The sequence below is a fragment of the Vipera ursinii genome, assembly GCF_947247035.1.
Source record: "Vipera ursinii genome assembly, chromosome: 1".
Taxonomy (NCBI): domain Eukaryota; kingdom Metazoa; phylum Chordata; class Lepidosauria; order Squamata; family Viperidae; genus Vipera; species Vipera ursinii.
The window spans coordinates 63,922,463-63,947,136 of record NC_139512.1 but is presented as its reverse complement, the minus strand read 5'-3'; the positions used below and the strand labels follow the sequence as shown (position 1 = coordinate 63,947,136).

General features: G+C 36.9%; 2 protein-coding genes across 5 annotated transcripts in view; one reads left to right on the top strand and one right to left on the bottom strand.

Moving 5' to 3' along the window:
* Nucleotides 1-2,227: 2,227 nt before the first annotated feature.
* CHRM5 (cholinergic receptor muscarinic 5) lies at nt 2,228-4,385 on the bottom strand (the record flags this gene model as incomplete). The annotated part of the gene is made up of 1 exon (XM_083350376.1): nt 2,228-4,385. The coding sequence occupies one exon, from the start codon at nt 4,383-4,385 to the stop codon at nt 2,796-2,798; it is 1,590 nt and encodes a 529-aa protein (XP_083206502.1). The 3' UTR covers nt 2,228-2,795.
* A 3,434-nt stretch (nt 4,386-7,819) lies between these two features.
* AVEN (apoptosis and caspase activation inhibitor) overlaps nt 7,820-24,674 on the top strand; it is a 136,142-nt gene continuing 119,287 nt past the window's right edge. For 3 of the 4 annotated variants that reach the window (XM_083348134.1, XM_083348133.1, XM_083348135.1), the window contains exon 1: nt 7,820-8,087. In XM_083348134.1, the coding sequence (XP_083204260.1) occupies nt 7,893-8,087 (195 nt within the window). In that variant the 5' untranslated portion in view covers nt 7,820-7,892. The remainder of the gene's footprint in view (nt 8,088-24,674) is intronic. The other variant, XM_083348136.1, reaches the window with a different exon arrangement.

The window sequence follows — 24,674 nt, the reverse complement described above, 5'->3', positions numbered from 1 at the left end:
TCATCTCTTCAATTTCAGCTTATTTGTCTATATTGCTCCTGGGTCACTTGCCTTTCCATATCCTGTATATTTGTTTTGACTTTATATTGCCATGAAAAAGCTTGTGTAACTTTGTCCTGGCTTCTCAAATTGTCTTTTTAATATTGTAATTGTTTGTGACTGAGCTCTAAGCATCTTCCTTTTTAGACACCAGCACCTATGTTGAATTTCTTTTCCTATTCAGGTTTTCCTGCCATCCATGAAATCTTATATATTTCTGTCTTTCTATTTCTTCAAAATGAAAAATTACAATTTTGACATTATTGTTAGATAACTCTCAATTTTCACCTTCTAAATTATATGCAAATGTACTCTATGGGAAAGGAAATAAGCACACACTATTTTAATATGGTACCAGATATTTACCATGTATGTATCCCAGAGTTTGGCAATGTAACATTTCAGTTTTTAGCAGCATAGGTTGAGCGTATATTTAACAGAAAACTAATACTTTGGCATCCATCACTGTGTAGTCTTATATATCTATTCAACACATACCATAAACATATATAAAACATTCTTATAAAGGTGACAATAATTTTCCATTTAACCTCAATAGTAGAAGGCAGGTTTTTTAGCAATAAAATTGCAACAAGCAAATAACTTTTACAATCTTAACACATTTTGCCAATATTACATAGCTTGAGTCATAGAAATGCATTGTCATTTGAATCGGACACACACATATCATACATACATGTATTTTTTGAAAGCCAGAAAACCCCAAAGCACAATGGATATGCTTCAACGTTGACTGAAGATAATAATCAAAAGGTCTTTATGGGAATCCACATTTTCCTTTAACAAACAGCATAGCTCCAAAAACAATTGGCACAATACAGAAACATTTAGAATCAGTCACATGTTCACATTATTATACATTTTGCTTAAATTATGATTAGTTCCACTATAAAAATAATTGGGTGACTCTTTTGTAAATAACTCACCATGTAGTCAAATTATCTGAAATATTGTTTCAATCAGTACTTATGGAGAAGCTTTTTAAAAATCACTGGACAAGCTCTATAAGAAAGAGCTTTTGACCTCATTGGAATCCGTAGTAATTGTTTTGCAACTCATAAACTTTGCTGTGTTATCTCAGAACTATGCAAAATTACACTTTACAATCATATTATTACTACACAAGTAACCATACCAAGCTATAGATGTGGATGTGAACTGAATCTGTATTTAAATTGCAGTTCAGCAAATAATGAATATGCAAAGCTTGACAGTCAACTTAGAATTACAAAAACCACCTGTCCATGAACTTTGGATTCTTCTAATCCTATAGCTCAATTTTTCTATAGTGTTGAATTGACTTTAGCATTACTTTCCAAGCCAGAATTCCTGTGCATTCATATCCATCCATATATGGGGTTCCAAAATACTTCATATTCTTGTTCACAAGTAGAATGCATTTCCCCATCTACTGTATATCACTTTACATGAAGAGCTTGACTATTCCACTGAATTGGAGAGAGCAACCTCCTCAAATGAGAAACCATGTATGTATTTATAAGATTCAAGAGATAATTAAATTATTTTATCTTCATAGAATTAGATCTGGATCCAGGTATATAACTATGGAAATCTGGATCCAAAAAACATGGGACTTACATTTTCACCTTCTCATTGTAATTGTTTGTTTTTGTCAAGATCTGTTAATTTTGGTAGCTAATTTTAGTACAGACTCTGCTATTCAGAAACTATTCTAATTACCTGTCTTTGTTTTATAAGATTCATATTTTTTGCTGAAACAATTATGTATTAAATATACATTCTTATATAAATTATAATTCCTATTCAGGCTGAAGGGATAGAATCTTTTACAAGTTCTAACTGTTGCCCAATGGATTTAATTACTTTCACTGTGGGGATCGGGGATTTGAATATTGCCACTAAATATCTAAATAAAGAGAGGTAGATGTTTTACATATCCCTCTCTATCTTTAAAATGGTATAATACTATTCATGTCTGATTGTACAATTTATAACATTCAAAGAGGAATATGACCCCAAACTATTTCATGCAAATGTTTGTAAAACTGTGGATATAAAATATGAAATGCTAGTGTTTGATATGAGCTTTATATGTAGCTCTCACTACGGCAATTTTAAATATTTAAATAATCACATTCTATTCCAGTATGCTCTTTTTAAATGATCTTCCCCCTTACAAGTCACATCTAGCCCCAATTAAAATAAAAGATGAATTCAAATTCAGTCATTGTTCATAACTCAAGATGACATCAGGAACATTTTTGCCTTCCAAAAAACAATTCCAATCATTTATCATGGGCTACAGATATATGCATTCCCTTTGTATTCATTCAATTAGTAGATAATTTTGCAAAGTGAACAGTGCTAACTTCAGTATATTGCAGATCTATAATTTAACTTGAAAAAGTACTGGAAAAATATTTAAGAAGGCATAATGTTACCCTGCAAGAATGTGAACCAAATACATTTATGGATCTGTTCAACCACCAGTTAGTTATTAAGGTCCTATGTCCTGCCATTATTGAGCAGAAGTGCAGAACCAAATGTCCTGATAACAACACTCAAAATGCTCCTTTGAATTGTTCCAATTACAGAAATGTTCAACATTGTGACTGCTTCCTTCATATCATAAATATAGAAATGTTGCTTCTTTTGTTTCCAAACACACAAAACAACAACTTTACAAATAAAGACCTGTAACTAATATACACTCTCTGGCCAAGATCATTGTGTTTCAGCTACTTCATTTTAACTTAAGGCAGCTTTGTATTACCCTGCCAATATAATTTTTCTTCCATTTTTTTCTTCTTCCACTGACAGAAGAGCAACAACTTAAAGGTTTTTCTGAATGTTTTGTTACACAAGGCATAACAAATCGGGTTCACAGTACTATTTACATAGCACAACCAATAGCCAAGATGCCACAGTGTTGGAGGAATGCAATCTGAGCAGAATGTGGAAACCAATACCATTATGTTGTAGGGGGTCCAGGTAATTATAAAAGCTAGAAGAATGGCACTTAGAGTCTGGGCTGCTTTACGTTCTTTTATAAGAACCATTCTTTTCCTTTTAGTAATTTGATTACTTAGATTAGGATCCATATTTTTGATGGAAGCGTCTTTGGATAAACTGGCAGAACAAGGAGTGATTTTGACTTTTCGGCAGCCATTGTTAGTTTCTGGTGCACCACCAGCTTTAACCACCAACCGGAACTTATAAGCTACACATTTATTACTTTTTTGCACCTGACTTTTGGTTGGGGTTAGAAAATATTTCTGGGTGTCATAGTCATTCTCCTTATGTTGGTCTTTGATAAAAGCTTCCTTTTTCTCTACTTTTTGCTCATCAACCTTCCCTTTTACAGGGGTCTTGTAAGCTACTTGAAAGACGGGGTCAGGGGGACATTTTTCCTCTTCTTCAGATGAGGCATAGCTGCTGCAAGTGGTCAGCTGCTCTGCCCTAGACCAATCTTGGCAAGTGTTTTGAATCTGAGATGCTTTTGCTGTGGCAGAAGTACTTCGACTGGATGAAGACCACGAAGCCTGAGATTGGTCTCTTTTGGTCAAATTTTGTTGTCTACAGCTAAAGCAAGATTTCAGCAATGTTTTCTGAGGCTTTATCGTTTCAAACTCAGTCACAGAGCTGGAGCCCTGAAGCTCAGCTAAGTCCTTAGTTCGTTTTTCAGTCTCTTTGTAAATGCGGCAATATAAAATAGTCATCACTGAAACTGGGATATAGAAAGCAGCAATTGCGGTACCAAAGGTAACAATAGGCTCATACAAAAATTGTATTTGACATTCTCCAGGTGGGACAGTTCGCTCCCCTACAAGATACTGCCAGCATAAGATTACAGGTGCCCACAGAATAAAAGAAATTAGCCAAGCCAAACCAATCATAATCCCAGCTCTTCTGGGTGTGCGTTTGGCCCTGTAGGTTAAAGGACGTGTAATAGAAAAGTATCTGTCAAAACTGATAACTAACAAATTCATTACTGAAGCATTACTAGCTACATAATCGAGTGCTAACCATAAATCACATGCCAAAATTCCAAGAGACCAGTGCCCTATTAATATGTATGATGTATAAAGATTCATAGAAAATATTCCAATTATAAGGTCTGCACAGGCAAGACTGAGTAAATAGTAATTGTTCACTGTTTTGAGCTGGCTGTTGACTTTGAATGATATCATTACCAGAACATTTCCCACAATGGTTATCAAGCTTAAAATGGCCGTTACAGTAGCAATGGTGATTACTTCCCAAAGACTATGGCCTTCATGTGGTTTTTGGCTAGAAGTTGAACCATTGGTGATGGTCAAGTTGCTGTGTAACTTGTCTTCCATTCTTTTTTTTGGTGAATTAACATCAGTGTCTTTCAGTTTGCTCTAGGTTCTTCATCTGTAATTTGAAGATATCCTTTAAATGACAAACAGAGAAAAAAAAATCATAAAATGAAGGGCACCTGCCAAATGAATTAAGCATTAGAAAACTATTAATTTGTTGTCCAATTTTAATTGTGGGTTTCATCAAATTTCAAAGATATTTTAGATGAAGTATATATGAATCTTTTGAAGAACAGTTCAGCAATGCAACTCAAGTACTCTTCCAAATCTGCTTTGCAAACTATCACATTTTGCTTAACACACCCACTTTGAATGGCTCTGCTTTCCATCTATTCTTCAGCAGCAATCCAGGTGGAAGTATTATTGGGGGTTTCATTTTCATGATCATATGATGTAGGAAAGCTGCTTCAGAAAGTGTTTTTCTGAACGGTTTGCAGAACCTCAAATTAAGTATCTTTGTAAGTATCAAATTAAGTATCAATCAACACAGGCAATTTATGCTCAGTAGTAGCTTTCATTCAATCAAGTCACCTTACCTTGGAATATGTAGGTTGCTGATTTTTACAGAATATTGTATGTAACAGAAATCAGAATTCTATAATTTGTATAGTACATTCACTAACAGTGAGAAAAAGCCCTGCTAAACAGGAATTAATAATGAAAGCCATAGTCTTTATTGATATCCAGTTAACATTGTTTTATAATGACTTATTTCACAAGAAAGGCTTGAAAAACCATTTTTATAATGCTTTCTTGCCACAAGAAATAAAGAGGTAATTTATAAGGGAAGATATGAAATCAAGATTAAGATTTCAAAACACAAAATTCATGTTTAAGTTCATGCAAGTATCTGCTTTAAACAAACAAACAAAGGTATTGGGGACATATGCAGCAAACCTGGGTTGAACTGAATCTGAGCAATATGTCTCCTCTGCTCTCAGATTGCTGTGTTTTACAAATGTTAGTCTAGAGTGATGATCTTAAAATTTTAACCACTGTTAAATGTTAGTAAATTGTATCCCTTCTTTCCTGATGAAAAATTGATTAAACCCCTCCCTATTACTATACAATAACCTTTACAAATAAAGGTTATCTATAACCTTTACAAATAAAGCATCTGTCAGAGTCTGTTAAAAGTGATACACACAGTTTGTATTGTCACAGCTGGAAAAGTTAGCTTTAACTTAATCTCCATGTATATTCACTGGCTCCCAATAAAATTGCTTCTTAGTGCCTACTGAATAATGAAAAAGTAACATGGTTTCTGATGGCAGATTCATATCTAGCTTGGTGTTATGCAAACAATTAAGCCAATTATATCTTATTCTTCAGTTTATTAAACAAAACTGTTTTACAACATAACTTTATTGCACTGTTTTGCTATTTAGCCATTTTATATACAGGCTATGAAGTGCAGACCATGTTTAATTTCAGAGTTTCTCTAAAGAACAAGCATTTAGGTGTATTTATACAGATTCGATTTCCATTTTGCAAGGTCTCTGTGTTAGAGCTGCTTGGCAGCACACCATTATATGAGGTATTGGTGCTAGCTTTACTGAAAAGTAGCAAAAGCAACTTTAGTAGAACTAGGCAACTGAATCTTATCAAGTTCCATGATAATTTCCTACAATTTGCCAACTCAAAGTTAGATTAATTGTACTATGGAAAATTGAAATGGAAACCAAATTCAGTTCCATTCTACTGCTAACATCTTCCACCTGGAAAAAATGTTTAAAGGCAAAAAAGGTCAGAATGTTCTAGCAATTGGCCCTACCAGAATACTAGAGTTGCAACTTCTGATCACAGATGATGGTTTTAGATGCCAGGTATGCATCTGTGAGTATTAACAAAGTGTAATAATAAAATAGTATCAACTAAAATAATATATTGAGAGATGCACTGATGGCCTCCATAGGCTGGTGCTGCCCAACCACTTTGGACTAAAACACCTATTATTCCCAGCCAACAGAATGAAAGGCATGCTCCACAACCTAGAAGGAAAGTTAAGAACCTGAGATATATTCAGATGTGAATCTCCAGATCTGATATGCGATGATTCAGATAGCATTCTTTTTGCACTTCACTGCACTGCACTGCACATCAGAGATACTACGGTCCTATTATACTGCAAACATATTTTTGGAACTGAAATAAGTCTTCAAGGAGCCTTTAAAAACAGAAATAGAAATAGGATCTGACAAGTTAATAAAAGAAACCAAAGATGACATTTAGCAGAGAAAATACTACAAAGAGGTAAAAGGTGTTGGGCCGGAAGAAATTGAATTATGTTATTGTCAAAAAAGAACAATGTGAAATGTAACGGATAATGCAACGAGAGCCAGTTTGGTGTAGTGGTTAAAGCATTGGACTGAAACAGGGGGACTCAGTTTTAGTCCTGCCTTAGGCACAAAGTCAGGTGGATGTCCTTGGGCCAGTCACTTTCTCTCAGCTTTAAGAAGAAGGAAATGGCAAATTCCTTCTGCCAAGGAAACTGTAAGGACTTGTCCAGGCATTCTCCAAAAATCAAACATGATCAGGAAAAAAAAGATAATACAATAAACTGTTACAACAAAGACTAAAATATTGAGGTTGGTTCAGCTCAAAAACCCTGGTAGATTAGAGAAGAGGCCAAAATGAGACTCTGAACAGTTAAGAGAGAAGGGAGCTTATATCCAATAGCCCATAGTGGCCAATTGGAGCTGGATTGAAGTTAACTTCTTGAGGTCATCCCAATAGACTGGTTGGTGAAACAAAAGTTTTGATTTTACAATGGCAACTTTGGGGTTTCTTTCACTTCTGTGCACACTCTTCTATTAAATATTATGTGTGTTTGTGTATTGACAAGCCTCTTCCTAGATGCTACTGAACTATCCACAGGACAAGGCATCTTATTTAAAAGTGAGGTGCAGCTGCAGAGGAAGAGACAGAGCTATATGTTTTAATTTTGTATTGCGTCGAAATTGGTTTTATGGGTTTCTCCAGAACTTGATTAAGATACAGTGCTGCATTGTTGTTATGAGAAGTACATTAGTTGAATTAATGGACTTGTGACTTCTTCTGGTACAAGTTAAGTTACTTTTCTATGATGTTAAGGATTTAAAGGGAAATTACTTCTTAACGTGCATGTTTATGGATGCACTCACATCACCACCAGAGTTAATCATAACGTCTTATTACGCTTTAAGAAAATGGGATAATGCCATTAACTATTAGAAATTTGGGCTTGGATCCATTTTATCCGCTTTTCTGTATTTCTTCTCGAAGCAAAGTAGCCGAGCGCTCCATTTGCAACAGCCCCGCAGCGGCATTCCTCTTTCGGATCCGCTTCTCGAGGCAGAGAGCGCCGGCGGGGAAGCGCCTGGCGCGGGTTCAGTGACCCCATCCTTCGGGCCCGGCTGACGCGGCCTCCAGTTCCTGCAGCGGCCTGTTTTTCCGGCGGAGGCGGAGAGCCACGCGAATCCCGCTAAAGTCCGGCCGCGTCGAGCGCGGCTCGCCCGAGGCATTCCAATGCAGCCCGATCGTGGCGGCCGGCCCCGAAGGGCAGGCGGCCGGCCCAACCGAAGACGGCCGGGCGGCCGGGAGAAGCCGGCGGAGAGCAGCAGCGAGGACAGCCACAGCCGAGGAGGCGGGGGACGCGGCAGGCGGGGAGCTCGCGGCAGAGCAGCCGCTTCCGCTCCCTCCGCGTCTCGCGGCTGTGAGTCGGTAAGAGGAATCCGCACCGCCCTCTTTCTTCCCATGACATGGCCGAGACGGTCGCCGGCTAGTCCGGTGCCCCTCGGAGAGAAAGGCAGCGGAGCAAACGGCTCCGTCCCGGGAAGGCCCACTTCTTATTGCTGCAACTCCCGCGGGCTCTGGGCTGCCTTTTTATTAAGGTTCCTCCCGAGATAAAAGGGAGATCCTGATGCAGTAGCTTATCTAGGGGCTACGTTAATGCGAGTCTTCTCGAAGGAACATAGAACGGAGATTGATTGGGTTGGAAGGGACCTTGGAGGTCTTCTAGTCTGACCTCTTGCTCAAGCAAGAAACCCTCTCCCATTCCTGACCAATGGCTGTCCGATAGAACTGCACCTTGTATCAAAAGAAAGGTTTTTCTTTGGTTATATAAGGAGGGTTACTGTATTGAGCTTCCTAAATTTCTCTAGAGTTTGATTCCTTATTGCGTTAATTGGAAGAGTAACAGGAAGAAAGAGGTTATGCACGGGGATGGGTGGATAGGTGGGATGGGCATGAGGCTGGATAAATTTATGTCCCTGCTACCGTTCAGATAAACAGAACCATATTGGAAGTATGCTACATTTTACCACTGTGAAAACTATAAGTAGATTTGCTCTGCTTTACGAATACAAAGTGAGATTTGCCCCCAAATGAATGAGATGCAATGGGGGAGAGAGCATCAAACTCATTACTGAATTGCAGTCTGTATTTATATTTTTTGGTTGCAGTTCCTGTGTGTGCAACATTATCATATTAATGTATGCATCTGATGTACTGACATATAGTAACCAATTACCCAATTACATTATGTTTTTATAATATTTTTTATTACGGATTACACATAGAAAACTTAATACAAACTAAAAAATTAAAAAAAATGAAAACAAAAAAAATAGAAAAGTAAAAAGGTGCAGAAAAAGAAGAACCAACATCAAAAGAAGCAAAAATATACAACATCACCATCCTTTACATTAACAACTTGTCACCATCCCTTACAGTAGAACCAACCATCTCTAAATAAACAAATCTTTAAAGCCTCATCACTCCATCTTAAATCAGCAAAAGCCCATTAAGGGTTATCATAAATAATGACAACTATTACAAGCTATATCTAATAAACTTACTTCGAATTTTTTCTTTTGCATTTATATCTCATTTTCTGTTTAAACAAATCACCCTGTTTCATCTCTTTAGGTAAGTAAAACCTTTAAAACATCGTCATCCAGTTCTAGTCATTATAAATTAGTAAATATTACCCAAATAATACTCCACCTATTTAAACCTTGATCAAATAAACCAATTTTGTTTTCTTTCCCCTTTCTCACAAGAATCTTTAGTGCTCTCAGATAAATGTCTAAGCATCTATTCTTTTTATGCTTTTTGTCTTTTCTCACAAAATCATTGGCAATTTTCAGAAACCCCATTTGTAAATCCAGTTTAAACAATTTATCAATGTCGCTCTTCATATTCTCATTGTCTCTTCTCACAGAATCATTTGTAACAAGCCCCTCTGGTGAATCTAGTATAAAAAGATAACCTCTTCTGATTCAGTACTTGTCTTTTTAAATTGTTAAGAGACATTATTTCATTTGTATATCCAATAGTGCAAAACATTTCATGTTTTTTCATCTCTTTCTTGTAGATTATTGTTTTTAAATTCACATTTAAAATCAATTTCAGTTTTATTCAGTGCAACTTGTTCTTTTTCCATGATACCATCTGGTTTATCTCTAATAGCAGATATCTTTAAAATTATTTTCTAAACCCAATAGTTATAGATCTTGTTCAACAGATCCCTTGATGTATTCATTTCCTTCTGGTGTTCTCTAGTGACCAACCTTCAAATTTTTCTTTTTTGAGATGTAAACAGTTTCCCGCAGAAAGGATTCTTATAACAAATTTTAAATAATTCTAGTCCATCTGTACCCTTAATCTATTTAAAACTTTATGAAATCAACACTTTAATTACCCTTTTGATACATTCAAGTGATTAAGAAGTGAGATTTGAGTGAACCTTGAATCTGTAAAGACTGCATTGTGGGACTTGAGCTTGGTGAAATCTCATAACCCTCAACTGTTTGCAAGCCAATTGTGAAAACCTAGGTTCCTGCAGTCTACTGAAGAAAACGAACAGTTTTTTGAAGTACATATGGGATGATCTCAAGTTCTTTCCTTTCGGCAAATCAGATTTCATTCCTGTAATGTTTCCATGGGATCTCAGTCTACTGTTTTCCCACCTGAAGTATCCCCCCCCAGTGACAATGTGATTCCTGCTACATAACTAGGTTTTATTTACATTTCTAGTGCCATCATGTTTAAATAAAAGTAAAACCAGAGAAGTCTCCCAATAATTTCAAATCAAATCATCTTTTTTGTGTGTGTGTTGGTGGGGATTAAAGGATTCTTTCATGGAATCAAACTAATAACAGGTATTATCTATAATCACAAACTTTAACCTAAAAGGATGGTGGTCCCACAAGTACTTTGCTGCCTTATGCATGATAGTTACAACAATGCAGAGATGTTTGGCTGGTCCTTTAGGTTGGCCCAGGAATTGAAAGATATAAATCTTTCCAAGCATATTATATAAAATAAGTGAAATCACAATGAAGATACACTTTTGTTAACAAAGACATGGTATTACCCCAGTTTAACTGCATGGCATGACATCTTTATAAAGAGGCACAGTTCATTTTCTAAAAATGTATATGGTTTAATGCTTAATATACATCTGTTACAGCAGCATGCTCACAATCAGTACAGTACTATAGTAGCAAAATAATAATGGAAATGTTTGGGCAGTCATTTCACACTCCAGTAAAATTCAGGTTGTGTAACAAATGAAAACTTATATTTTTCTTAACTTCTGATTCATTAGCTGGCTAAACATTTTAAGTAAATTATGCTTCACATGGCTTCAGCTTTGTAAATGGCATGCCTTTGCTCACCTCTGTAAAATTACTAGGGGTTTTTAAATGTTAGCTATTAAGAAAGAAACAAACAGTTGTCTTGCTACACACATCAAAGCCATTTATGGAAAGTATCTTAAGCCATGGCTAGCTGGATGTTTTTGTGAGATAACTGCAAATGCCATCCCTAGTTTATTCTTTTCTCCCCTGGTACTTGTGTCCATATTGCCTCTGAAAATTTGGGTTCCATGCAGCTGTCAAGGATAACAGTTAATAGATTTTTTTTAATTGAAGTAACTAATCTAAAACAACAGGACGTTTCAGTAGTTTTGAACTGGCAAACAGCATTCAGAACAGCAGGAGTCTTACAAAGGAACACTGTGGCTCTATTCATTTAAAACAGGTACGATAGGTAAATATATAAATGTTAAATGTCGTTGGATTTCATCACAGATGAGCAACTGCAGAGGGCCTAGTTCTTGTAAGATTGGATGGATATATATTATTTCCTTTAATCTGTAGGAAACTGATCTCATTTTTAAATCACATATTTTGATACTTTTCTTTTGAACTATGGTGACATTTGACTATAAGTGCCAATTGTCCTCTATTTACAACCATTTGTTTAGCAACCATTCAAAATTACAATGACATTGAAAAAAGTGACTTTTGACCGGTCCTCACTCTTACAACCATCATAGGATCCCCATAGTCAGATGACTATGGTGGAGCAGTGGGCCTTGGTGGAGCAGTGGGCTAATGCCTCCTTAAGTAACACCAGCTGCCTGCAATTAGTGCAGGTTCGAGTCCCACCAGGCTCACGGTTGACTCAGCCTTCCATCCTTCCGAGGTAGGTAAAATGAGGACCCAGATTGTTGGGGGCAATTAAGCTGACTTTGTAATAATGCCGCTTGGGTGTGTGTGTGAAAGCCCTAATAAGCAGGCATATACATAGAATGAAGGCTACTGCTAAGCTTGTAAGCCGCCCTGAGTCTTTGGAGAAGGGCGGGATATAAATGGAATTAAAATAAAAATAAAAAATAAATTAAAATTCAAGCACTTGGTAATCAGCATGTATTTATAATGGTTGCATGGTCCTGTGGCAGCCCTCACACTTTGGGACTCTTTGTTTCCACATAAACCTCCCTCTCATGGTTTTCAGAGCTTTAAAGTTAGTTGGATTTTACTAAGACTTCAACCCGAGTTAGGTTTATTAGCATCCATGTTGGGGGAGGATTTATTTATTATTTAATATACGAGTAGTGAATTGATTACTATTCTTAATTTTTATAATATGTTTTGTGAGTGTTGTTGATTTTACTTGCCCAGAAGCTTTTGACCTTGAGTGAGCAATAAAACCTTTATAAATTTCAAATGATCTAAAATAACTTAATTATTACCATCAACACTATCATAATGAGTTTGAAATAATCATCATCTTTGAATTTATAAGTAAGGCATTTTCCATTAATTTTGATAGTGAATGAAGACACTTTGATTTCAGGTTATTTGCTCACTAAACAGATAGATTTTCTGGTGGTCCCTTATGATTACATTGGCTAAAGTAACAAATATAAAAAGGAGCTTCTTTTTTGACAAAGAAAGGAGACACAACTGCTTGGGAGGTCATAGAACAGGGGTGTCAAACTGCTAGCCCGTGGGCTGGTTGCATCATGCGGAGGCCACCCCCACCCCCAGCTGCAGTATTGCAAAAAAGTTGTGATGCGGCGAGTTTGACACCTGTGCCATAGAATATATATATATGTTCAATATATGTTTTAATATACATTCAATATACATTTAGTCCTTGCTTACCGACCATTTGTTCAGCAAGCGTTGAAGTTATGTTGGTGTTGAAGGAATGGTACTTACATCTTGCAAGAGAACTGTACATGATTTGGACCAGGCTGCATGCAGCCGTGGGAGAAAGGCCCTTATGAAGGGCCAGGCTGAGTATGCCTTGTAAACAACAGGAGGAAGATGGCAAAAGTCACCTGGGGATGGCAGGGCAGCAGGGCCTGTAAAGTACAGAGAGGCAGGGTGAGTAGAGGGCAGGATGAGCAGAGCACAGGATGAACAGAGCCCAGGGCTGGCAGAGGCAGCAGAGTGCAGGGTGACCAAAGTGCAGAGATGGGGGCTTGGTGGTGGTGGGAATTGAAGAAAATATGGTCCCTTATCTTACTAAGACTTGGGACTGGAAGGAATCAAGATGGGATTGGCTTGATTCCTCCCTTGCCTAATGATCGGGGAGAGTCTCATGATTCCACTTCCAATTACTGCCACAACTAAGGTCGATCTTTGTATATCTTTAATGTATAGAAGAGAACCATTTCACTGTATAAGAGAGTCAGTTTGGTAATTGTTAAAAAACCAAGCTAGAAACCAGGAGACCACGAGTTCTAATCCTGTCTTAAGTATGAAGCCAGCTGGGTGAACTTGAGTTAGTCACTGTCTCTCAACCCCCTAGGAAGAAAGCAATAGCAAACTGCTTCTGAAATCTTGCCAAGAAATTGCAGAGTTTTGCCTTGGCAATCACCAGAAGACACACTCTTTGAAAGCTTTTTTTAAAAAGAGAAATGTAGGGATTGGAAGTTCTTTGACCATCTGTGTTGACAATCCAGTCTTTACTGCTGGTATGTAGGAATAAGCTCAAATATCTAAGTGAGGGAACATACAATGCCCTTCCTAGGGCTCTGTGCTCTTGGAACCAGATTCCATAAGTTTAGTCTCCAGTAAAGCTCTGGAGCATTAGCCAACTGCACTGATTTAAAATAGCAGAATCAAGTTTTCTCCTGTCAGACCAAGTTTGGTATAGAACTCTTAAGAACCACATTGACAGAATGACCTTTCTTCACATCACAATGAAATGACTAAGCTGAAGAAGGAAAAGCAAAACCACTTTCCTCTCATTATTATTTCATAGAGCCCTAGAATGTCTTCTGGTCCAACCCACTTCTCAGGTTAGGAGTCCATTATCCCCAACAGGTGGCCATCTTAGATTCCATTTGAAAACTTCAGGGAGGGAAACTATCACTATTATAGGTAGCTGTTCCACTGCTTGTCCGATTCCTTCTAATATCCAGTTTGACTGTCCTTTGTTTTAATTGAACCCATTACGCTTTATTTTCAACAGAAAACCAGCCCATTTCCTTTTGCATGTGTCAGCCTTTTAAATACTGTATAGGTAAATAAGTATCCTATTTCTTTTGCTTTGCTTTTTCTAGCTAAACATCCTTATCTCCTTTAGCTGCTCCTCACTGTTGGTTTTCCAAAGCCTTATCCTCTGAGTAGCTTTCCTTGGAATCTGCTCTAGCTTCTGCATGTTCCACGTGAAATACAGTGCATAGAAAAATTATTACCTTTCATGGAGTGAACACAGTGCTTTTATGAATGTAGCCTGGACTTTGTGGAAAACTTTACTGAGATCGAAGTACATCATATCCACAACATGTCCTTTAGCAAGATAATGTGAGTCTGACCTGATACTAGTCGTCGTTGATGTTGATTTTGATAAACCTATGCTGGCTTTAGATAATGGTAGCATTTTTTCCCAACTGTTTACAGATAATGTTCCTCCATAATATGTTTCAATACTTTGCCCAGGGTTAGACATTAAATCGGTAGATTATTGGGTCCTTTTTTATAAAAACATATTTTGGGACTATGTTTGCTTTTCTCCTCTCTACTGGCATCTCATTTGTTCTCCAGTGGTTTTCAAAAATTACATTACTAGTTTTCAGATCTTTTCTGCCAGCACTTTTAACAGTTTAAGATATAATTCATCTGTCACTGGAGACTTCAGTTACTTTAAAGTAGTAATATGGATTCTTGCTGTATTTTTAACAATACTGAACTAGGTTAGTGTCAGGCTTGTCAGAGATTCAGTGGATGGTCTTTAGTCATAAAACAGACTAACAACACTATAAGATAGACTAACAACATAACAAACCAACTGCCTCCTTCACTCTTACTTCATTTCAAATGTATCCCCAAGCCCCTATATTACAGTTTGCATGCCTCACCATCTCTTTCTTAAGTTTAGCCATTCCTGACTCCTCTATAGGGTTGAATTACCAGTTTGTATTTCTCCTTATTTATTAACCATTTCCCATTGTTTCTATACATCTCCTTTTTCTTCTCACAGCTTGTCAGTGTATTCACTCTTCATCCCCGCAGAGTTGATAGTTCTTTCCATTGTTCTGTAAGATTGGAGTGATAAAATTATTTCAAGTGATATGGTGCACAGACTGCCATGTTCAGAGCCTCAAGTTGGGTGGTCAGTTTCTGTCACATGGGCCATCTCTTTTGTTTGTTTATACCAGGGGTCCTCAATCTGCGGTCCATAGACTTCCCCGGTCTGTGGCATGCCAAAAACCAGGCCGCACAAACAAGTGAAGCCCCATCTGCGGGATACAGGCAGCATGCGAAACCACACGCCCTTCTGGTCTGTGGAAAAAATCTTCTCTCCCCAGAACCGGTTTCTGGTGCCCAAAAGGTTAGGGTCCACTGATTTATACCACATAACTGCAAATATTCACTACTCTCATTGGAAATCTTCCTTGTCATCCCCCACCTCCTACCTCTGATACTCAACAACTTTTTGTACTTGTTCTCTTTTTACAGACCTTGTTAAGACCTCTTCGTGTAGTACCTACGGCTGCTTTGCTTTGCTTTCCTTTTTTTTAATAGCTTGGGAATTCTTTTCCTCAAAAGTTTTATTGGGAGAACTACAAAACATTTACAGTACAAATGGTTAAGCCTTGTTAAGCCTTAAAAAAGAAAGGCTGGCCTTCATTCCTCCCACCTCCTTCTCCAGCAAGGAGATAACCTTGCATTTGCACTTACAAGATAATTTGTTTTCGTTTAATGTTGCTTTTCAATAGGAAAGTAATCCCAGAAAAATAATTTGAATGGGCTATAATGCATACTTTACAACTTAGTCAAATATTTAAAAGCCTCAATCTATTGACAGCGTTGTTTATACAAGGACACTGTTCTTCAATTGTGTGATAAAATGTAATTCTCAGTAAGCTGCATTTCCAATTATTTTCCATTTTATGCATGATTACTCAGATAATTGTGCAAGGGATTACAACATTGAAATGGAGTCTGCTTGTGTCTATTCAGAAACAAGCCCAACTAAGCTCAGTGATTTAGGATTGTACCTTACAGTCCTAGACCTGATTCACTCATGGTGTTTTGGTATAAAATTCTTTGTTTGGTTTGGATATATATATATGTCTTGTGAACTTAACTACCGCAATTCACAGAAAAGTGAAGTTTGAATTCATCTAGTTCAATAAACCACGCATTAATGTATTTCTGTAGATTATTTGTATTCTTATAGAGTTTAAAAATAATATATTAGGGTTTATCAATTTTGTTTATAATCAGACATATTCTCATGAATGACGGCAGATATACATGTCCCAGGATATTGTTGCAGGATCTAATTTGGGTCAGCCACTGGGACCAGATGCTTAGTCTTCTGAGCTTTAGGACTCATGCTGGAGCCCTTCCGTGGGGAACTTCTCTCTGACCTTCTCACATTGTCAGAATGTCTCAAGTGCTGATAAGAGAGAAGTTCCCTGAGGAAAGGCTCCAGCATGAGTCCAAAAGCTTGGAAGGCTAAACCTCTGGTCCTGGTGACCGACCCAGATTTGATCCTACATACTCTTCCTGTTTCTGTTTCATTATGAGGTATTTGCACAAACAGAACTCCATGCCTCAATTTTCCTCCATTCTGTAAGAGTGCTTTTAACCATGATCTTATTATCTTTTCCTAAGATATTTAATCAAATCCATTAATGTATTGCAGGTACTGGAAACCCAGACATTTCTAAGGTTAGAGTCAGAGGTGTAAAATGGTCAATGTAAAGTAGTGGGAGATCATTTTACCTTTTTATATCTTTACTTTTGCTTAGACATTGTGTATAGTCTAGACCATCTTACCTTTTTATATCTTTACTTTTGCTTAGACCAGGGGTGTCAAACTCAATTTCACTGAGGGCCGCATCATCATTGCGGTTGCCCTCAGGGGGCCGGGTGGGTGTGGCCAGGGTGGGCGTGGCATACTGGGTGGGCGTGGCTAGAGTGCATATGGCCTACTGGGTGGGCGTGCCCAGCTCTACATCGTTCGCATCAAGGGTGCCTATGGGGGCCTGGGCAGGAGTGGGACAGATCTGAGGGTCTCTGGCAGAAGGAGGGTCTCTGGGCCAGGGCCAAGGCAGTGGGGGCCGTTCCCTCACTGTTTCCAGGATGGCTTCGCGGGCCGCATGAAACCACTTCGCGGGCCGGATCCGGCCCCCGGGCCTTGTGTTTGACATGTCTGGCTTAGACATTGTGTATAGTCTAGACCTGGAAGTGAGGGTAAAAGTGAAGTCAGCTGTTTTGAACTCAGCTACCTGCAAAAAAATTGGGCTGGATCCACCCCTTTCTTGTCCATTTTTTGGGGGTGAATGGGGAGGTATGAAACACAAAGAAAGAGAAAATGGGGGCAATCCAAATCTTCACCTGCATTCTCTCTGCAGAAACTTTCACCTCAATCAGGCCATTGTATTTATGTTTTGTAATTCATGTATTAAGAGAAACAACAAATATCAGAAATAGAAGTAGTTGCTCTTGATTTAATTAAGGCTGCACCTGGTTTCTCTGTTCATATAACTTCAGGTTAGCTAGTTTTCCCAAAGGCAGAAGTGCCTAATAAGGCAAGGTGAATCCTGTGAACACACCTCTCTTACCTTTAAACCAGCTTTCTCCATATTTCAGACAACCCAGATTAAGCTTATTCTCCTCCTGATTGATTGGATCAGTCTATTCCTTTCTTCAGCCCCTTGCTTGAGTCTCCAGAGATAGAATAATGTGTTTTTCTAATACTAATACTGATCTCCCTGCCTGCTACAACCAATTTTAGTGATTTTATCCACACAAAAGCTTTTAAGGGACATAAATGAACATTGTAAAAGTAGCTGACCTTCACAATATTTTCTTTTTACACTAAATGACTTAAAAACGCTAAAGACAGAATATTCATCAAATAAATTAATCAAACAAACATATTTGAATTATCCATTTATTTTAATTTATACACTGAAATGTAAAAACTACCTAGAACTGAACAACAGTGAGCTGGGCACTCACTTCCTTGTAGCCATTACTGGATTTTAACTGCAGTCACAATCAGCTATAATGGCTGAGATTTATGGGATATAGAATGCAAGAACAACTGGGTAGCATTTCAGTAACAAAGAATGCCTTGTATGTTGTTCTGCTTTCTAGAGTAAACTTTCGCATATTTAGTATTTTAAAAACCTTGGAAAACCAGTCTGTAATATTCTGTAATAATACATTTATGTTGCAGAAATTGAACCGCTATCGTGGAGAGAATAATTATGCTTGACATTTCATTCTTGTATGCATGTTGGCATGTCTCATATTATATGTGTATAATCATGAGGAAGCTTAGCTAGATCTATAAATATTATGTCAAATTAAATTAATACCATATTTGTCATTTTAGTGGTTGGCTACATTGTCATGCAAATAAAAGATTAAACATAAAACAATTATTGAGCGGACAGCAGATTGTCAGAAATTATATTCATATTCAAAGCTATCTATTTCAGCAAACCTATCATTGTCAGACACTTTTATAAATGAATCTGTTTGTCAGATAGAATTGTATCTTAAACAATTATAATGCACATATTAGTAATTTGTTTTGGCAATAGGCAATTACGCTGGTTTACTAATACATATGAATAGGTAAGTAATCCCAGAATTAAATGTTTTTGTTATTTCTATAATAGGGGAAAACCCTATTTTATAAATATTGTATATCCTGTTGCAGTGTGAGAAGGTATAACTAATACAATAAAAGGGAAATAGAATACTGTATATATATAAAAAATAAGAAACAGCCTGGAAGAAATGTTTTCTCTCTAGGTACATAGTTGCACATAGTTTGGAAAAAAAAAACCTCTTCAAACAGTTGTCTGTCTTCCAGAGTGTGCTTCACTGGTTGAAGAAGCAACACTTTCCTTAAGCCAACACAGTTTGTGAAGCACTCTTTTGAATGTTTTGTACAGCACTAATGTTAGATATTTGCCCAATCCACCATGTGGAAGGGTGTGCTGAGTTCAATAAACTGGTGCTTAGTCAATGAGCAAGATCCAAAGAATAAGTAGATACCTAATTTTAATTTCCAAAGATCTACAGATTATTTGGGCACCTGGAAAGCATACTTCTGGATATAATAACACATAATATTTTGCAAAATGTAGTTTAGTGGTATTTATGAAAAATTAAATGGCATGTAAAATTTTATTTTGAGGTGAAATATGAAGTGTTATACAAATTTAAAGCAGTATGAGGTCAGTTTTTAAACTGTTTTTTAAAGTGGGTAGGTAAACTGTTGAAAGTAAAAGGCTTCAATAATTTTGCATTTTAATTTTTTTAAGGAAAATGACATTTAAGTATACTGTTGATCGTAAAATGGAATGGCATAATTTGTTCCAGTGACTATAGCACTACAGAATGAGACGCTTTTATTAATTTCATCAAGGCTAGCCATTTTCCTTGCATTTTAGCCTAAGTGATGGTATAGAAGAAAAGCTGGATAACTTCTAACAGTATTAGCTACAGTGGGCTCAGTTAACAGTGCTAGTACTTTTTCAATCCTCTATTAGTCAAACAAGTTAGTACAATTGGTCCATAGATAATGGGGGAATTCCAAAAGTGCGCTTCTTCCTAAAGTTCAAATGCTAGGAATGTCTCCCATTCTAAAATATTAGTTTTGTTGCAGGCTTTGAAGCAGGTCCTGCTGTTAAAATAAATGCCAAGTTTTAATTCATTGATCCAGTTATTGGAATAGGCTATAGCAAGGGCTTAAAGGTTGAATAGCTCTTTTTTGTCTTCAAAAAGTATATTTTGGTATTTCTTATGTATAATAAAACAACATAAAAAATTTTCAGAACAAAATAGGCAGTTTCTTCCCATTTAACCTCTATCTGAATACAGTTTAGTGCAGGGGTCTTCAAACTTGGCCCTTTTATGACTTGTGGACTTCAACTCCCAGAATTCCTCAGCCAGCCCTGGCTGAGGAATTCTGGGAGTTGAAGTCCACAAGTCATAAAAGGGCCAAGTTTGAAGACCCCTGGTTTAGTGGTTATCATTGAGTTCTGTATTCTTAGAGTAAGATTCTTTGGTTCTGAGTAACAGTTTTTTTGATGTAAACATTATGCTATTCCCCTATTCTGCTATATATGGTATATGAAGACAAAGCATGAGAAGTGAGTAAGTGAAGATGGAGAGCTAGTGAGTTTGTCAATAGGGAAAAGGAAAAAAAGAGAAGAGGAACCAAGACCTTATATTTTCTAAAGGATTATATTTTCTAAGAAGTATATTTTCAGTGATGATGATGGCTAATAGTAAATTACTATTCTGGGTAAAGCTCCAGAATAGCTGCTGATTGCAGAAGTTATGTTTTAAGAGACGCTGATTGTCCATTGTAGGTAATAATTGAAGTCTGGAAGAGCAATACAATTTTCCGGAGAGTGATTATATTAAGACAGCTTAAGGGAATTTTCTCAGGAAATTGAAGGGAAAGTCCCTAGTTAGCAATGAATATTTGGCTAATGTGTGAGCTCAAGAAAGAAATAAAAATAAACTGAGTAAATAAAGATGAATTTGACCTGCAATATTTGTGCCATGTTTGTGTTCCTGTCATGAGAATAGCCTGGCATGTATTTGCAGTGTTTGCAACAAGTACATGCTTGTAGTAGTCCTTCAAGAAAAGGTCAGTTTTGGAGCACTTGGTATATTTTATTGAAGAAAGAAGATGAAGATTTATTAGATCAAAGGAAGGAAGTGATGCAACAGAAACTAAAAGAAGAAGCAATTCCACATAAGGAAAACAAACATAGGAGTCCAATGGATTAGCCTGACTGTCAGAAGCAGAATATATTCTACATTGCTCGAATTTAAGCCCTTTCAGAACAAAAACAAAACAGGAAATGAATAGTACCACATGGTAGAAGGCAGGATGACGGTCAGAGGCAATACAACTGCACCATACAATAATACAAAATAAGTTGAAATTTTGATGTTGCAAAGAAATAGAAATATAGCTTGAGGAGACTTCTCAATTCACAGAGTATGGTATTTGTCAAGAGTAAAGGTCAGCAATTTCCCCAAAATATTTTCCAGGTTAATACACCCCCCACCCTGTTTATCTGAGTTTTACCAAATGATACTTCCAGTGCTTTTTTTGTAAAAGAAAAAGGTGCCGGAACTCACACATGTCATACAACCTACCTTGCCTACCCTACAAGGTTCCATCCAAAAAAGGTGCGGGAACTCCGTTCTGAGCGTTCTATGAGAAAAAAAGCCCTGGATACTTCTAACAGCAAGAATAATCATATTGGTGTGGACTTGGAGGAAGTTCAAGAACCTCAGTTTAGGTAACATTTTTTCTATCCTTCTACACTATGGAAGAGAATCAGAAACAAAAATACATGAATGAGCAAACGAGTGACTGTACAAGTGATGTTGACAGGAAATATTTTGTTTCTGGAACTGTATCCTATGTTTTAATTGGTAGTCAAAGATGACATGACATTAATTCTACCTCACAAGAATTGGTAAAATTATGCTTGGCTAGAGCATGGAGAATTGAATCAGCTGAGTTCTTTGTGAATTGGAGGTGAAAATCCTGAAATAAGAAAAGACTACACATCATGGAAGGTGGTTAACAATGTTATTATAATAGAGACCAGGTTTTTTTTGTCATAGAATGCCCAGAACAGAGTTCCGACACCTTTTTTGGATGGAACCTTGTAGGGTAGGGAAGGCGGGTTGTGTGACGTGTGAGTTCCGGCACTTTTTTTTTTTTTTTTTACAAAAAAAGCACTGATAGAGACTATTAAAAAATTCAGTGGAAAATCAAAAATATGTGTCCACGCTGCTAACATAGGATGTTCTTGCTTTGACAACAGATGGAAATGCAATCATTTTCTCTATTGCTTTTAGAATTAGTTGATGCTGGGAGGGGGAATAGGGCTGTGGGAACCCAAGGACATTGGGCCTAGAGCTGATAGTGTTTTGGTAGGCTGGAGGGCTGGGGAGAAAGCCCGGGCTTCAAGCTAATTGGGGAATGTGATTTATGACTGTTTATTGGAGGAGGGAATTGCACTTTGTTACTTTGTATCCAGGGGAGGGGAATTTAGTTTCTGGTTTCAACTATGTAGTGCCAATACTTTGTTTCTCTAATAAAAGATTCTTTAAGGTAAACAATGCCTCGAAGTTCTTTTGAAGAGTTCCATCTGTCTAAACCATGACAATATGTTTGGTTCATAAATTTCATGGCTTTCAGTTTCTATATACAAATGCTTAAACTATGAAAAATAAAATGAGATTGAATTCTTAATTCAAGAAGGTAACTACAAGCTAATATCTATAAAATTAATACTGTTGTTAGTGTCTGATGTTTCTTGCTCAGTCAAGGAGAAGTATTAAATGATGCTTTCCAAAAGCAAACTGCAGATCTTTCCAAGAGACTTAAAAATAGCGATAAAGAATTTAATTATCACAACATCTGTTTGGGAGGCAAGCTCTCCCAAACGTGATGCTCCCAGGAAATTTTCCTTCAGAGGGTTAAGGAATGTACAAGAGGATCAGTTACCTGACTTGATAGTGACTAACAGGGAAGATTTAGCTGAGCAAGAACCAGGAACATTGGGAAAAGGCAGGGCTTTTTTTGTCATAGAATGCCCAGAACAGAGTTCCGCCACCTTTTTTGGTTGGAACCTTGTAGAGTAGACAAGGCGAGTTGTATGATGTGTGTGAGTTCCAGCACCTTTTTTTTTAACAACAAAAAAAAACCACTGGGAACAAGTATAATGATGAATGAATGGTTTTAAGGGAAAGCAAGCTGAGTGTTACAATACATTATTAGGAATTCAAAAAAAGCAATTTTAATCATTTTGAGTCAGGAAAGATAAATGTATGATTTTAAAACAATACATAGGTCTATTGAAAAACAGTATGGGAATTCAGTGCAAGTAAACTTGTGATTCTTTCCCAAAATATACAAATTAAGAATCTTGAATGTGCCACCATAGTTCAATTGTATTAGATTAACTGTTAAAAAGAAACCCTAAAATTCATCTTGATTTTTCTTACAATAGAGAAGACCGTACTAAAAATTTGGTTGTCTTATCATGGCAAACATATCACTTGGCTGAAATCATTCTTATAACTTAGTTTTAAAATAAACATTTGAATGAACATTAATCTGAAAAATACAAAGTGTGGTATGTTAACTATGCTTTCTAGAAATTAAGTCTATATCTCTCAAAGATTATATCAGCAACAGGAATCTTCCAGAATGGTGAAGAAAAAAAAATGGCTTAAGGAATTAAATTTGACTCTTCTTGGCTAGTCTAGATTTGCTCACCTAAGAGCCATGTAAACTAGGCTGGTATAGCTGAAATATTTAATGTAAAAATAATTGCTTAGAATCGCTAAGGGTTCCTTAAAAATCAAGATATATTTCCAATGATATATGAAATTCTGCATAAGAATTCGTTGCTATGTTTGGCACAATTGCCTGCTTTCAATTTTTTCAGAGCATTGAGAGATGAGGCTACTGTAATTCCCACATGTTTTTCACCCCCTGATCCATTTAGCTATCCCTGATATATTATAGAGAACAAGATTTGAGATGGGCCATAGGAAGTACATATGTTGGAAAAAAATGAGCAAAGAGGTGACCTGTCATACAGAAAATAATTCATTTGCTTGGCATATGGCAGACTTGAACCCTAGCCTACCATAACAGGGTATAAAGAAACAAAAAAGAAGGGAAGAAAGGAAAATAAAAGCCATAACTTGTATGTTACCTCATTCTGCGATAGATTTAAAGGTAAAAGATTCCAGCCTGCAAGCCAATTATCTGCTGCTGTCAAACCTTCAAGCTGCACAAGGATGATAGGATTGTAGTGCTGCTGATGGCCTATTAATGTTGCTGATGGATAAGCCATTGAAAAGAAGAATGATGTTGTAATTGATATTGTTGATGTCTCTCTTGGCAGTGCTCAGTTTAGGACCTGCTCTATAAATTCAAGTGTGCATCATTTTCTGTGGGTTTGGCACTTGGCTAGATATTTTTGTCTAGCTTTCTGCCTTTGAGCTCCTTAAAGCAGGGGACCTCAACCTTGGCAACTTTAAGACTTGTGGACTTCAACTCCAAAAATTCCTCAGCCAGCTTTGCCTCAAAGGCATCTTTGTTAAGAATGAATACTAGTTTGTCTCAGCTTTACGACTGTCAAATAATTTACTAAAGTTCAAGTATGAGAATGAGTACACTGTTACAAAGCTAGGATCGAGAATGAAAATAAATGCCATTGGGAGTCCATTTTATAGCATCTAAAAATAGTGGTGGTTAGTTGTTAGTATAAGTGAATAAAAATAATTGTTCCCTCCATTTCAGGGGTGATTTACTTATATTTCCATAAAAAACACTTTTTCAGGTAATTTTCTTGGTTTATCATTTGTATTATCCTTTTAATTTTTAACAGGTCAGCCAGTTTCTTTAGTATTATCCAGTAAAGCATAATTTTCCAAATCATTCTTTTGGCCTGTTATTTTCAGTTGTTGATATTTTTTT